This window comes from Aptenodytes forsteri, unplaced genomic scaffold, assembly GCF_000699145.1.
Source record: "Aptenodytes forsteri isolate BGI_AS27 unplaced genomic scaffold, ASM69914v1 Scaffold31, whole genome shotgun sequence".
In the NCBI taxonomy this organism is placed as follows: domain Eukaryota; kingdom Metazoa; phylum Chordata; class Aves; order Sphenisciformes; family Spheniscidae; genus Aptenodytes; species Aptenodytes forsteri.
The window spans coordinates 397,027-413,636 of record NW_008794713.1 but is presented as its reverse complement, the minus strand read 5'-3'; the positions used below and the strand labels follow the sequence as shown (position 1 = coordinate 413,636).

Below are 16,610 nucleotides of genomic sequence, written 5' to 3'. Positions count from 1 at the left end.
TGCTCAAGTCCTTGCCGTGTTAAATTGACAGCGCTCCCCCCCTTGCCCCGTGTATCGCCTTAGTGGGAATACAAAGAGGAATGTAGTGAATACTGTACGCAGGCCTGAGTACAGGACAAAGTCCTCGCGGCAGAGCCTTTTGCAGCACAAATTTAAGTTTTAGTCAAATTAGCACATTTGAGTGGCAGACTCAGCATTGCCACTGCTGCTCTTTTCAGTTCAGAGAAACCAGGTTGCTTTTTACAGCAAAAGAAAAAAAAAAAAAATTATTTGTTTATACCTGTAGAGGTCACATGGCAGGTGAAAGGAAAACAAAACAAACAAACAAAAAATAAATCAGGAAAACTGAATCTGCCGGCCAACGGGGTTAGCGAAAGAAGAGCGGAAGATCAGGTTTTGGAGGCTTTGCAGGAGGAGGGGAGGATGTTCCTGCCAACGGAAGCGCCGCTCTTCCTCCCGGGACAGCACGGCATCGGCACGGGCTGACGACAGCCACCGCTCCCACATCGTTAAAGAAACGGCTCAAAGGCAGAAGTTCATCAAGCTATCACCCAAAGATTCTCAGAACCAAGCGCATTTGAGATTGTTTTAAGCCGGATCACAAATGCAGATTTGGGTGTCTCCTACAGAGCCACCACCGTGAATTCACAAGGTCCTAACGCCTGATCCCAAGGAGCACTAGCTTAGTTTCCAGGCCAAGTAAGCCCAAATCTTTGGTCCTGAGGCACGCACATTAATGGCTTAAGAAACTCCATGTTTTAAGGCCAAGCAAACCAGTTGCTATTAAACCAAAGCCCAGCCCACTCTGACGTTATATTATGGTCCTTATATACGAGAGAGAGAGAAGAGGAGGTGATGCTGTAATAAACCCACTTCCACATTTTTTTTTTTTTAATTTCTTTTTTTAAGGAATGAGTTGCAGGTGGCACCGTCCTCCCCACTCTACAACACACTACCCCAATGCTCTCCTCTGCACCTACTCCGCAGCGGCTACGGGGAGAAGTCAAACAGAAACCCCTATCAGACACCGCCAGTTCTGCAGCACTACCTCCAACAGCAAGTTCAGCACTGGCTAAATAATTCATCGTACAGCATCAATTATTCCTGCAGGTTACCTGGCATTTCTAATAAGCTCTAATTATGCCCAGTTCTTACCCTGCAAAAGCCGTGAGCTTCCCAAACACACAGAGATCTTGATTTGGGCGTTATTAAAGCCCAGTTTCACAGTTATTAGACTCGCAACTACCTCCACGGATGAGAAAATTGCACAGCTTGCCATCTTCATGTGATTTCATTGCTTAGACGGAGGGCAAGCCACTGACAACACTCAATTAATTGCCCATTCTCATCTCTCTTACTTTGGCAAGAGCCAAATCCTGCTTAAAAGGCTCCTAAAAATAACACTTCCTCCCTTCCCCCTCATCACGCTCCTTATTTAGGGTGGCATTCGGAAGGTCACACCCAGCCGTAGACCTAAGGGAGGGTAGCACAAAGAGGAGACATCTGGATACGCGACACATCTGCTTGCAATATGCAGGGGGGATTCAAAATTTGTAATGCAAAAAAATAAATGCAAGTTAACAAGCTGGCCCGTGCTGGAGGAGGCTTTGAAGTGGTTTGGAGAAGAGCAGGTATATTCCTTCCCTACACCACACAAAGTCTGGTGGAAACAATGGTGCCCCAGAGGCATACGGTCTCAACTTTGGCTGCTCGATGTTGCATTTTTAAGCCGGATCACAAATGCAGATTTGGGTGTCTCCTACAGAGCCACCACCGTGAATTCACAAGGTCCTAACGCCTGATCCCAAGGAGCACTAGCTTAGTTTCCAGGCCAAGTAAGCCCAAATCTTTGGTCCTGAGGCACGCACATTAATGGCTTAAGAAACTCCATGTTTTAAGGCCAAGCAAACCAGTTGCTATTAAACCAAAGCCCAGCCCACTCTGACGTTATATTACGGTCCTTATATACGAGAGAGAGAGAGAGAAGAGGAGGTGATGCAACAGCATCAATTTTTTTGCAAAAAAATGCATTTTTTTTTCAAAAAAATCCCCCTTTGCAGGGCTGGATTTTCATACTAACTTCTTAATAAGAGAGCTGCCCCTGGAAGGGTTAAGGTAGTTCAAAGTCTCAGCTCATTAATTGACAATGAAAGACTCAAGATTGCAGGGGGAATTTTTGGTCTCGTTTTAAACAACTAGAACTTGAAACGCCCTAAAAGTCTGCATCATTAACACTTTTAACCCAACCCACCCAAGTGCAGATGCATGCTCATGGAGAAGAGCCTGTATAAAGCCAGCTCAGTTCACACATGCAAGTGGGAAGTCTCCAACTCGAAGCCCACTTGACAAGTGCTCGTTTACCGCAGGCACAACCCACGCCGAAGCCTGCAGAGCCCCACAGCTACTGCTTTCCTCCTTCCAACAGCCCACCGAGTTCACAGCCCTCGGGACTAACGGAGACTTTAAACCACAGGTGCCAAAAAGCTCTTTACCAGGAGACTTGGTATCCGAGGTCAGTCAATACGCCTCTGTTGGCACTGATGCTATGAGGTGCTGACAAGTCGTTCTTACAATACTCAGGAGAGGAAAGGTACATGGCACAAAACCTTGTCATACAGGAGCGAAAGCAAGCGTGATCATCAACATGTGTTAATTTGCTAATGTTACATATTGGCAGCAGTGTAAAATAGCTCTACGGCAGCTGGAATGTCTCAGAGTTTGCGTTAGATTTCCAGCATTGTATATTAACCCTAGTTTTTGCATAGTAATTATTAAAGTCATTAAAAGTTGCAAGGCCAAGTATGATGGACTACAGCTAAGGGGAACAGCCATTTTCATACAGAAGGGTGGTACGGTCAGCAACGCTACCCACAATATACAAACCACACTGCTGACCTGGCTTTTAATCCCAGGATCACCTGTGGCTCCACACGCTTTTGACAACACCTTCGGTGCCGGGTGATGGGTGGGAAGCTGTGAGCAAGAGTTTAAGTGGGATTTACACTGCCCCATAACTGGCTGTTCCTGGTTTTTGCTCGTGACCAAAAAAAGAAGAGGATCAGCAGGTTTGAAAGGATTTTTCTGATGCACCTCAACGGGACACCGACACCAGGGTGGAGGACAGCAGAGGACCACGCACATCCACACCTGGGTGCAACCATAGCCCCCAGCAGCCTCGTCCCTCCTCTCCCCTCCCTTATTCCCTCCCTCCACACCCCATTTATTTGCCTTTTTTGCTGCTGTTCATGTAGGTGCCTCCAACCATTTTTGCATACACGACCAGGAACGCAAGCATGAAGCTCACACTTTGGAAAGCAGCGGTGCTGATTATCTCCCGCCTCGCTGCTTTTACCTTGCTGGCTTTCAGGATGTTGATCTGTTCCTCGTACACGGTGTCCCTGTTCTTCTCCAGAAATCCCTCACTCTGGTACTCCACCTAGCAGGAGGCAAAGGAAGAAACCCAAAGGGTAAAGTCCAACCGCACAGGGACAAGGTGCTGCGTCCCACCGCTCCCCTAACTGTTGGAACTCACCTTAAAAACCTGAGAGGGAGAAGTGGGGGCAACAACTGAAATTTCAAGGTCACTTTTTATCAAAGAAAGTGAATCTGAATGAAAGCAAAATCCTTAACACAAACCTACAGTGTTTCTCAGTCATTGAACTGCTCTGTATGGGACCCAACTGCACTTCCATGGAAACCAGGGGTAAAAAATGCAAGGATCATCAGTTCCTCTACATGCTATTTTGTTCTCTCCTGAACTCCTTGTAAACTAATCAATAAACCTCAAAAGATCTCCTGACTACGTCTCTTGTCTTGCAGGTCTCTTGTGGCAGAGAGTCGAGGTGCAAAGGAAGGCTTTTGAGAGGACAGATGAAAATTTTATTTTCTACATCTGAAGTTGGCTGAAATAACTGATCACAAAAGGCAAAGCTTGCAAAGGAATATAATTTGTGAGGGATACACGTGCAAAATCACGAGCCTAAGAAAAGGTGAGTATCAACCTTTGGCATGAAAAGTGCCGCTTGCACCCAGGGCAAACCTGGTTAGGAGAAGCGCCTGTATGGGATCACAGCACCTGCATGTTGCCTGGCTCCTCAGACACGTCCCCAGGTTGGCATTACGTTTTCCTTTCTAACAAATGTGTGTTGCAGTTGGATAACTGCAAGCTTTTAAGATTCTTCTTTGCTGTGAGTGACCTCTGTCACATCAGGGTTTCAATGAAGCTGCAGCCCATGGACAAGACCCTACAGCACCAGACACTGGGATTTAGCGTCCCACAGTTGGCATCTTCTCCCTCAGAAGGGTGGGATCAGCCCAGGGTCACCTCTCACGCACTCCTCCCCACTGTGCCTTGCTGATGCTTGCAGCTCCTGCTCTTCAGAAATAATTCCCTTTTCCAATACATTTTCAGTCAAGCTGCCCTTACAGAAGTTCATTTTGCCGCAGCTTTGAGAAATTTTTCCCTCCTCTAGAAAGCGCAACTATTTAAAGCTTAGCGCAATAGTTCGGAGGCTGAAGTCCTCCCAGCTGATCTAGATTTGAGCACCGAACCGAGATTACCGCCAACCAGGCACCCCTATCACCGAAAAGCAGCTCACCGGCGCTATGAACTAATTTTCCTTCATGCGGCTCTTTTTTCCCCTCCACGCGTTTCCCATTCCTGCGTTCAAGTCCCAGCGCACGCAACGGGCGCCCGGTTACCTTATCGGCGAAGTGCAGGATGATGAAGGAGGTGTTGGACATGCGAGGCTTCTGGAAGTGCTGGCTGCTGGCGTGCCGGTCGTACAGCTTCTGCGCCCAGTTCTGGTCAGTGCCTTTGGGAACCTGGATGGGGAGAAAACGGCCCAAAAAGTCATGGTCAGGCATGCAAAGGAGGTTGGGGGAGGTTTCGGAGGAACCCTCCTTGTGGGCTTCCTGTAATCCACATGGGCTACAGGAATATTTGAGAAAAAGTCCAACTCCCAGTTCTGGGAGCGTGTGCTATTTTATTTTCGAGTGTATTCTTGACAAACACACTAAGATTTCATTTCCAATGAAAAACACCCAAACGCTTGTTCTGCTCCAACAGCCAGCACCCGCCAGAACGTGCAGGAAAAAAAAAAAATTTAATTGAAGAAGTATTTTTGCACTTAAGTTACAGTAATTGCACAGGCACCAATGTTACTTTTTTAATGCAGTTTTTGGTGACCAAATAGTTTCACATACCGCCACCTGAGACAACAATCAAGAGGTTCTATTTAATTTAAAATAATAACGACAATAAAATGATAATTTTAAAATATTAAAATAGTAATAGAATGATAGTTCTTAAGAAACCTCTGCCTCTCAGCAGGCTTGGGGTGGGGTCACTTGGATCCCAAACACAGGATGCATTAACCCCAATCGCACACAGGGTTGAGACTTGAGACCCGTATACCTGTCCTACTGCAGTCGAACGATTCCCGGTGTCCCCCTCCCACGCATCCAACCCGCTGGTGCCATGAATCTCCTGGATGCCGAACCCTCCTTCTGCATCCTATTTCCACCGAAATCAGGGTGCAAGTCTTACGTGGACCTGCCCTTGAAAGGATTCGGCCATGGTACACCAAGATATCAAGCGTTGCCCAAGATACTGCTTTGGTAGGATGGGGCAGAGAATGGAGAAATCCTGAACAACTGCAACGACTGAAAAAAAAACCTCACAGCGCTACCTGTGCAGCAAGGGAAGGGGCTACTTTTCACAAATCAGCAGTTACAAGGAGGGGTTGAGCTCACCTTCCGACCCAGCACCTGCAATTTTTACCCACTAAATCATTGTAGGCTTAAGTTAATGTGATATATTGCCAAGATCAGGGAAAAAAATACTGGTTTTGTTTTATTCCTTTGTAAGCACATATAGCTGTATAGCAGCATATGACAATATATTGTAACTTCTGATACTCTCATGGTTACAATTCCCATAAAGGCTCAGTTTTTTAGGGTATGTGTAGGTCCCTCTCTGCTAACCAGCCAAAACCCCCAAAGCTTTCCAAAAAACATAAGGACATTTGAGGAAAGCAGGATGGCTGTAAGTATTTGTTATTTTATACTTCTCCAGCGCAACAAGTTTGCCACAAAGCAAAATTCTGGAAAACCAAAGGAAACAAGGAGTGAAGTTGTTGCACTCGAGGGCCGGGGACCACAGCTGATGGGGTTCATCCCCATCCCTCCTGCCTGCCCGGCAGGGATGGGAAAGGCGAGGGCTGGTGGACCCTCCATCACTGCCAACAGGACGGCAATGGTTGCACATACGTACACACACATAAATTTTTAACAAAAAAATGGCTGACCGGATTATTTAGGTTAGAAAAAGAGAAAAGTCAGAAGAAAAGTGTTAGGTGATATTTAAAGTTAGACGGGACAAAGCCTAGAAACCACAAAAGAATTGTGCAGCGTCAGGGAAAGCTCTGGATCATCCGTCAGGTCTTTACACAGACCTTTCTATGAAAAGTGACAGAGGAAACAGGGGCAGCAAACAGTAAGAAGGAAAACTTGAGACAGATGATGAATATTTCTTTATGCTGCTCTGAAACAGCCTTTGAAACAGCAAGCCAAAACACGCCAGAAGGGTTCTGGACACAGGCACGAGCAGCTCCTGGCCCATCCCCGTTAACTGGAAGAAGCGGCTGAATTAAATGCAGCAGCCACTCAAATGCACCAGCCACTCACGCAAGCCGTGCTACCCCAGAAGTATTTTGTATTTTACCGTTGTAAGCGTAGCCAATTATGGATACACACAGAAATAACACAGATTATATATAAATATTAAAAGGCATTTATTTATGCAGTTATATACATATTTTATTTATGCAAGATAGACATGCATATTTCAACTATGGAGTTATATAAATGCAGGTGGGTTTCTTTTTTACATATAAATATGAAATATAACTGATTAAAACATTCTCTCTGGACCGATCATTAGGTCTCTCCTGTTCAGGACCAAGCTGCGGGTGCAGAGCAGAAGCACCGCAGCCACCTGAGCCTCCTGATGCCGCAGAGGGCAGATTTATCCTGCACCAGCTCTCTTTCGGGCCATCCACTTTGCTGAAAAACCTGCTTATCTCAGAGTCGAACTTCAAAGGCATCGCTCCTGCCTCCCAGAAAGAGGGTTTCGCTGTGCCCGCCCCACTCCCTGCTCATCATTGCGAAGCCTGGGTATTTTTAGCTGCCTGAGAAGCACCTGATAGGGACCAACTCCTGGAGATAAAAACTAGCAGGGCCGTTATCTGTACTATTAGAACAGCTTTTCGTATTGGCTTAGCAGTTTAAGGCCTTTAGAGCCAGTGAGAAACTTATTTAGAGACTATCTCATCAGTGCAAGACGTTTTTAGGGGACGGGGAAGAGGAAAGTCGACTGCCTTCCAAGTAATGTATGGAAATCTCTAAACCGGAAAAACCTTAGACCAGTAATTTCACAAGGTCATTGCTTCTGCTCGTCTGTCCTCACTGTCCCTCCGCCCATCACTCTGCATAAAATTGGTCAGGCAGCGTAATCCCAGCCAGGGTCACCTCCCACCTCCATACACTGTCCTCGGAGCTGCCAGGAGCTACTGCAACCGAAATCAAACCTACCCAGCGCAGCCAGGGTCAGCCCCTAGGCTCAAGTCCACCGCTTTTGTATCAGAAGCATCCCAGGCTCAAGAACCCACCACAACCACCGGACAGCTGAGGAGATGTTTGGAGCTGTTTGGACTAAAGGGTGAGACTCCCTCCACCATCACCTCCAACAGAAGGACTATTAACTGGATAAGCAATGAAGGTCCATTCAAACTTAATGATCTAAAAGTCAACCCTCTGAAAACACAGAGGGTTTTATTTCTTTTCTCCTCATCACTCCAATATATATTAAAGCCTGAAAAGAACCTGGGCTTCCCTCCGTGCTCCAGAGGCACGTTCCACTGCAAGTGATGTGCCCAACTTTAAAGTCATAAAAGCTGACAGTGTGACGTCGGCGAGGTTATTCTGATTATTCATATTAGGTGGTCTGCCCAAAAGGAAAGCCCAGAGGTCCAACCTCCACGCGTGGCACAGGAAGGCGATGTGCTGATTTCTGATGTTCAAAAAACTAACAAATCCAGACAAGGAAAACACATTTGCTCAGATACCCAAGTTCACAGAGATGCACAGAGACAAGCGGGATTGAAAACTGGTCTGCCAGCAGCAGACTTCAGTGTTTCTGGCACTTGACAGAAGGACACAGGAAAGGTTAAAGAGCATCTTTTGAACAGCGTTAGAAAATGCATTTGGCACATTAACAGAATAACACGATGGCAACACGCCATAAGACACACAACGCATCCACAAGAGTTTGGGAACATGAGGGAGCTCGTGGGTTTGGTTAGACACATCCCCCTTTGGCAGCCTCAGGGTCACATTGCTCCTCAGCAGAAAGAATTTCACTAAGATCCATAATAAACCTTGGACAACAACGCCATGATCAACACATCAACCCTTCCAAGCAGCCTGTTCTCGATCAAACCCTTTCAGATGCACTTCATGCTAACGGAAAATTTTTTTCATTAATTTTTCCATTCCCACTCCCATCCCAAGAGCATAGGCAAAAGGAAGAAAGCAGCCAGGCAGCAGGACACCTTACGGAGAAACCTGGATATCCACAGCTACTTGACTGTACTCCCGAATGACACTTGGGAAGCGTGTGGAAGATATGCAGCACTCACACAGAGCAAGCAGTTTCAGCCTGAGAATTAGGACACCTCATCCAGCTTTGATAAAGAGACATCACTGCATTTCTTAGAGAATTTCAATTTCCTCTGAGGATAATTTAAGTCCCTTGAAGAATCAACCCCAACTGGCTCCTCCTCTCCAGAGCACTGAAGTTGCTCTTCACGTGTTCCCTCCACAAAGGGACGGAGCCTTCAAAGTCTTCCTAGGAAGTCTGCTGTCCCCTCTGCCAAAGTCATTCCCTCTACAACAAGGCCAGCCATACCTAAAGCCATCCCAGACATCCAAGCAAGTCTTCCACATGCCCTCCCAACTTCCCACAACTGGATTTGCAGAAGACGGGCATTAAGGAGGGAAGGCTGTCTCTTCTGATGGGCTCTACAGTGGTCTCCTTGCTCTCCTCAAGGGCTCTGCTCTTATCCCAGATTATTTCCCACCACCACTGTTGGCCTTATGGTGACTCCCTCCACATTTCACAGCTCACCAGCAGGGAGGTTCTCCTGGGTGCCCTTCTCCCCTTTCCCTCCTCTTCATCAGGCTCATCAGTTTGTGCTACAGCACTTCAGTGTTGCGCCTGTCGCGGTGGCCTTGGTTTCTGGCCAAGGCCATTTATGTGCATGGGACATGAAATCTTCCTGTTCCTCTGACATCTTTTTAGGCCAAAGCAAAATAAAGAGGTCCTAAAACTCCAGATCCAGGCAGGTGATGCTCCAGTGCAGGAAATGGGGAAAAGGCTCTTTGAGGACTCCGAGGTCACTTAGCAGAGGACATAAGGTCACAGTCCTGTGGAGATCATAAGGCTTCCTGGGCAGACCAGGGACATAACTGGAGGTTGGACCAAATGACCTCCAGAAGCCCCCTCCAACCTTAATAATTCTACAACAGCTTCCAATTCCTAAGACCTCAAAGCTGTTTAAAAATACCCAAAACCAAACATATCCTAAAGCCCTCTTTTTTCAGGGCTAGGGGTTTTATCATTTGCTTTTATGAGACAGGTTTAGTCCTTAAAACTCCAGTCTCAATTCGAGAGCCCTCTCTTTCATTGCCGATTCCCCATTTCAACCCTGTCTGGTCCCCTTCTTCTCTAAATGGTGACAAGACTCTTATTACGCACCAAAGGTCTACGACCTTCGTTAGCTGAACTGCTTCAACATGTACTCAACCACCCCCTCCCCAACCTCACATTAAAGATTAAAAAAAAAAAAAAAATCCATACTGTAAAGCGAGAATGTTAGCGACAAACGCTCCGCATTTGCACTAAAGTTTCATTATGTTGCCAGGACCCCCTCGATGCCATTTCAAGTCCCAGAGTATATTTATCCGCTGTTGTACGTGCTAACGAGATGACTTGCAATTACCCTATTGTGGTCCCAACACCTGCCGCAGCTGGATCTCCCCGAGAGGTGAAACGCTGCTGCTGGTGATGCGGGGGTGAAGGTTTTCATCCATAAACCGGTGCTTTCACTTGACAGGCTTTGCTGAGATTTTCATAAAGCTGGAGAACGCTTGCAGGTTATTATAAAAGAGCCGATTAGAGGGCCCATAATAAGGGCCTGTGACTAATGACAGCATTCCCCACTGACAGGTAAATACCCAGATAATTGGCATTTGTTGTGGGGGGGAATAGAGCTCATGTTTCATTTTTTTGGTCAAAAAAAGCACGGATGGAAAAAGTAGTACCAGGCAGATCTACAGCAAAGTGGGCCATATTCCTGCTGTTGCATAGGAATTGCTCCATCTAATGCAATGTCACCAGCAGCAGCCAGTGCCAGGCGCTTCAGAGAGGAGCAAAGGGCGTTATCAGCCAATATGGCACGAGGGAAACTTTCCTTACGGTCTTCACAACACCCAGGAGACGGTTCGAGCCTGAGGAATTTAACAGGCTTAATAGCGCAGAGACCAAGTGAAATGGTGCTGAATATCAAGCAAATAATCTGACCTCCTTCTGAGCCAGCACTGGCTAAAATGCTATTTTAAGGGCATCGAATTAAGTTTAATTTTTTCTCATTTTTAAGGAGTCTTCCCAAGACCAGATTTGAAAAGGGCAAAGCCCCAACTCCGGCTCATCACGAAGAGATAGCTGGAGCATCCGTACCCCAGACGAGGGCTGAGCTCATAGGACGTGCAGGTTGGGACAGCCTCGTCGTGCCTGGGAAGGCAGCCCTGTCGCATGGAGGAGAGCAACCACTTGACAGGTCACCTCGCTTCCAGACAAGTCATACATCTCCTTAAATCCCAACAGGGACACTAGTCTAAATAACGGATCCAAAACCTTTCCTTCTGATGCAATGTGACACTCCTGCCCTTGGGCCACTGGATCTGTCCCATACCCACAGAGCCAACGAGAATTAATTGTGTCCTTCTCATCGCTTTGACTATTCTAATGAAGGGCCCCTTCCCTGCTTCAGTTGTCCCACCACCCCTTGCCTCACCCTTCCCTGCCCTCGTTCCAAAACCCTCAAAGCCCTTCCAGAATCAGTAAGACATTTCCTGGCACAGAATATATCCAAGTCTCCATGGAAACTCTTCCCAAAGACAACTTGTTGATCACATCACAGCAAAACCAGTCTGAGGCTCCACAAGGCAGCCACATGCAGCAGGAAGGCAGTCACCATCCCCTTCCACCAGGCCGTTCTCAGCATTAAAAAAGGCTTATTTCACGGTTGAATCTAACTTCAACTTCCAGCTATTGCATGCTAGGGATTTTTTTTTGTATCAAAGCGTCTGAAAACCCTCCCACTGACTGTCACTTACAACCACTCATGTGCAGCGCTCAAGTTTCTTTATCCTCAGTATCACAATGTTTTACAGCCTTTATCTGACCACACTCTCTCCAGTATTTCCCCTCATCATCATTGCTGTGCAGACACCAGAATTGGAAGGAATACGAGCCGCTCTGCCCAGTGTAGGAGCCCTTTTCATCACAGCATCACTCGGAGCTCTCCTGTTGAGATGACCATACCTAAGGACTCTGGACTTTCCACCTACTCTTCACGCCAAAGATCTTCAGAACAGGCACCCCAACTTCCCAAGAAAATCTCCCACCTTACATTTCTTGTTCCTACATATATTTGATAATTCATGACTGAACAGGGAGTGAGCAAGGAGGCCAACCTTTCTTATGGATTCTCATGAAGGGTTGCTGTTCTGGCATTTCTACTCAACTTTTTAAGCAAGATTTAATTTAGGCTGTTATGAGAGACAGATGATAAAAGATAGCAAACTACTCTCCCAACATTACAAGCTTGGTTTATAAAAAAACAAACCAAACCAACCAACCACAAACCCAAAACTCAGAAAAGCTGAGGGAAGACACAATTCCAAACCTCAACAGAAGAATGCTGAAGGAATGGCTAAACAAGAAGCCTACGCAACCGAAGACACTTCTACAGGTCATCCCTGGCTCCTGCTTCTCCATCTCAAAGGAGCAGAAAGGACATGCAATTTTGGTCTTCTGCAAAACTTGTGTGAAATCCAGGCCTGCCTGAAGTCAGCCAGAGCTTGGCGTCGACTTCAGCAAATCCTCATCATGTGGCTGATGTCTCTTGACGCTGCAAGGTTAACCAAACAGGAGACCCTCCCAGACACGCTTTTTTCTATATGCCAAGTGCCACCGAAGCACAAATTCCAGCATCTGAAGTCTGTACGCTAAACGCAATCGACTTTACCCCAAATAGCTATCGCAAGAGGACTCAGGTTTCCCTTAGGACAAAATAAGGCTTGAGACAGGGAGGAACTCCAGCTTCTGGATAACATTGAAGAAAAAGCCGCAAGCAACGGCTATCCCTATGCACAGCCATGCCAGAAACATGAGCTCTGGCAATACATGGTGAGACCAGGTACCCAAGTTGGTAGCAAACATCTGCCGAGGTGGTTCTGAATGGTCCTAAAGCAAAGCAAGTGCCAACAGCCTACCCTAGCCGTGAGCACCCCAGCAATGCATATGAAAGGAGCCCTCTTGCAAGCTACCACAGGTTAAAGCCCATTCTTTAACCTTTTATAAAAGTAAAAAAGCCAGCGAGAAGGTAGGTGGCCCTCTTTACCTTGCACTCTTCATCCAGTAGGTCCAAGATACCAAGTTTCGCCTCTATAAGGTCTATGCAGGGCTGGTTATCGTAGAAGTCTATGAGAGTCCAAGGGATTCCCTCCTTCATGTACTCTTCTTGTTCCAGCTTAAACACGTGCTGAGAGTGGAAAAACAGCAGTTACTGACCGCGACCCCAGCCAGCACAGCGCCAGCCCCTTCCCCGTTCACCCACTCATCCCCACTGGAATAGAGTATGCCCTCAGCACATCCAGAAGCCGTAGAAGTTTTAGGTGTCCTCACGTACAGCTTGGTACGGGCTCTGCTATTTACGCGATCTCACTTCTGGCAAGGAAAATAAAAGCTTTACACTAGAAACCATGGGGCAGGAGAAAAAAAAAAAAAGGCTTTAAATGACTTTCACTAGAAAGTGACTGAAGCTGTCACTACATCTAGGTGGAAGCCATACATTGAAATGACAATGACATATATATCTCTCGGGCTGAGAAAAATCCCTCTCCCCTTTAGTGCTCTGCTGATTAAACTAGTGACCTGCAGCAGGTTCACAAGCTGGGAGCCAAGCCAGGGCTGAGCACGTGTGCCCCCATCTGTGAGCAGAGCTTCACAAAAAGCACCCATCATCCTAGAAGAGATAGCAGCAGCAGTATCTAACTGACTCAAGAACACTTCTACTGTAGATTTTTATTTAAAAAAAAAAAAAAAAAAATCTTTGCATGGCTTATATATCTCAGACCTCTGCCCAAGCAGATAAATTATCTCTGGCTATTTCTGAGATACTCTAAGCATATTAAAAAATGATTTTCAAATGCACTTTTTTCTTCAAAGGTAGCTTTTAAAAATCTCTTCAAACATGTCATCTCAGAGTTTGAATTTATAAGCTTCAGAAGTGATAGCTGGACATACTAAGAAAGATATGAATAGTGCAAATACAATCCATAATTTACTTCTCATTTTTAGCAGCACTGATCTGATACGTTAGATATGCTGCAACTGTTCACGTCCACGCATACGATACGGTCTCAAAGTGCCAAACTACTCCGCAGTACTCAGCTGCTCAAATTTAACAAGTTTTCCCTCGTATCCTGAAACTCTCAGTAATTTTTGCCCTGCTTACAACAAAAGCAGAAGACGAGCCCTTACTGGTTTCATTTCCAGTGCAGGCAAGCGCTTGTATCTAATAAAATAGAAGAATCTCAGATTTTTATGAGGCACGTCCAAGTGAAAAATGGGGAGCGTGTCCAGTCCTGCTATTTAATACAGAGCTTTCGTTGCAGAGGTTTAAGCCACACTTAATGGGCAGGTTTCCACCCATGCTTTGCCTTACACTGGAAATCAGCACTCGGCCCAAGACCATCCAGGTTTCGGTTTAGGATTGAAACTACGCCCAAAAAACAAAAAAAATCGGCAAACTTCCTACTTATTCAAAACCACCAGTGAACCTTTGCATTAACCGTCTGCAAGCCCGCTTCCAGTATCAAGCTTATCAATCAACCAAGCAACATTTTCAACTTGATAGGAATAATTAGTGCAATCGCAATGCACAACCGTTGCTCGGGAGAGATGGTATCCCAAGGACTACATTCATGCTGGCCATGCGATCTGGCCAGGCTGCAGGTAAATGCCATTAAGCAGAAGCCAGACATACAATAATCCCGCCTTGATACGTTTTCTGCTAAGTTTTACGGAACGTTTCCAAGCTGACCTTACCGAGTTGAACTGCTGCTGGAGCTTTTCATTGGCGTAGTTGATACAAAACTGTTCAAAGCTATTCACTTCAAAAGTTTCAAACCTGCAAAGCAATGAATAAATCAGCATTAAGCGTTGCTTCGTCTCAAAAATCTACTTTTCTCAGCAACGGTGTCATCTGCGTGACGGGGAACACCAGTTATTCAACCGTCTCCTCGCATTCCCCCTATCCCAGATCTACACTTTATTCCTCATTCCCCGAAAAGTCTATCTTTCCTTGCCACAGCTCAAGGGATTCAGAAGGTCTCTTCTACTACGCATGAATGAGATATTCGGTACGACTGTAGCTTCCTGCCCATCAGCCAGGAGTGCTGTCTGAGACGAGAAATGTAACAGCCTCTCTCGGGGAAAAAATATTATGAAATATTAAGTCCAAGTATATTCACTGCAAAGGTGGATGGAGAAACAGTAGCTGCTGCCTTAAAAGACCCAACACGGTATTTTTAATGCAATTCAATAGAGCGGAAAAAGAAGGTATTAAATTCATAATTATAGCCTCTGTATTGCATCCCTGATAGCACAAAAATGAGATACACGTGAGCGAGTTCTTGGAGGCAGAGGGAGAAACGGTTTCAGCTCCAATTCCAACATGTTCCTTAGAGGGAGTTTGGTGTTGGTCTCGGTGATCCCCCTCTTCATCAGCGCTTCAGAAGCTCCCCTGGCAGAAACATTATCCCACCCCTCCACGGGCCACTGGCCAACTCCAAACCGAGCTCAAAACTGGCTTCCTAGTCACAATTGGAAAAGAAAAAATAGGCCGTTTTAATAACACAAACTACAGGCAAGGAGGAGAAAGCCAGCGGAGCCCCCAGGGCGGTCGGGGCTGAAGCACGCGGCGCCCAGGGACAGGCGGAGGGAGCCAGGCTTGCTCTTAAAAACAAAACAAAAGGATATTTTTCAGCTACCACGGGGAATTGTGTTATTTATATTTCTATTTTTAAGGCACAGTTGGAGGAGGGAGAAAAAAAGTCTTTGACACATGACTGTAAGGATTGAACTATGGGAAGAAGTGGCAAAGCTCCCTGTGCTTAATGAATAAGCTGACGTAATGATAAATGCGCGGTGAAATAATCACTCGGGTAATTTGTGTAATAGGTGCCGTAGGAGCTGGTAGAACAGTCTTAAAGCACTAAACAAATGAAGCCCTTTTTCTTTTTCTCAAAAAGAAAAAAAAAAAAAAATCAGCATTTCTAGTACTTTCTGAGGACCACCTGGCTGTCATCCACGATGTGCACTCATTTCCCAGGTATTGCCAGGTGGTAATAGAAATTACCATAGAAAATGCCTCAGCCCTCAGGAAAAGGCAATGGAAAAGGAAAATGGGAGAAAGGAGCCGCTTTTGTGGTTTTAATCAGCCCCACAGCCCTCGAGGAAACCCAGGACCAGTTCTCTCTCTGCCTGCCCCCCGGGCTGGCGTTGCCCCAGAGCCAGTGCAGCCCATGCCGAGCAGAGGATGCTCAATCCCTCCCCATCCCAGGAACTGCGCTTTGCAATCTTTAATGCAACAAAATCTGGTGCCTGGGACCAATGAATGTTTGTATTAAACACGTGGCCAGAGCCTCAGCGATGAACATGTCCTTGAAAAGCTCCTGACGTGCTTGATCTTGGTTGCATGGCCGTCGTACCGAGCAGATCAGCACTGTCAGCTCTTGCAACTAAAAAGGGACGTGACTTTCCCAGGACTCCTTGGAAATACCAACTCCTGCAGGTTCACGACCAGAGCAGTGGGGCACGAAAAGATTTAACTGAAATGGAGACGGAGAAGCACGGCGAGCTAGGTGGAAAAACACAACGAGAGCAGGGGTACAAGAGGAAAAGATATCGGAGTGGAAACTCTTTTTCCACTTCAGAGACACCAGATGTGATTTATGAACCTCTCAGCGAGTGCCGGCCAGGGGCAGAGCAGCTGTACAACATCAACTCCAAGGGAGATTTCAAAAAGTCGCTAATTAAGGGACTCTGCCGACCCAATTTGCTAACTGACGGAGCAGTTCGGTCGCCAGCTCCACGTGAGTCCTCGCCAGGAGTTCCTGCCCGCACGAAGTGACTGCACTAAGACGACACCCTAATGGGAAAAGCAAACCAATGGCTGTTTTGCTTCTATTCTTTCAGTGCC

General features: G+C 46.4%; 1 protein-coding gene across 1 annotated transcript in view; it reads right to left on the bottom strand.

The window, feature by feature from the left end:
* Positions 1-16,610, bottom strand: part of MYO5B (myosin VB) — a 134,972-nt gene that overhangs the window by 79,366 nt on the left and 38,996 nt on the right. The window contains exons 11-14 of the mRNA XM_009273831.1: positions 14,456-14,537; positions 12,747-12,887; positions 4,702-4,824; positions 3,353-3,436 (exon numbers count right to left, since the gene is read on the bottom strand). Of these exons, the coding sequence (XP_009272106.1) occupies positions 3,353-3,436; positions 4,702-4,824; positions 12,747-12,887; positions 14,456-14,537 (430 nt within the window). The remainder of the gene's footprint in view (positions 1-3,352; positions 3,437-4,701; positions 4,825-12,746; positions 12,888-14,455; positions 14,538-16,610) is intronic.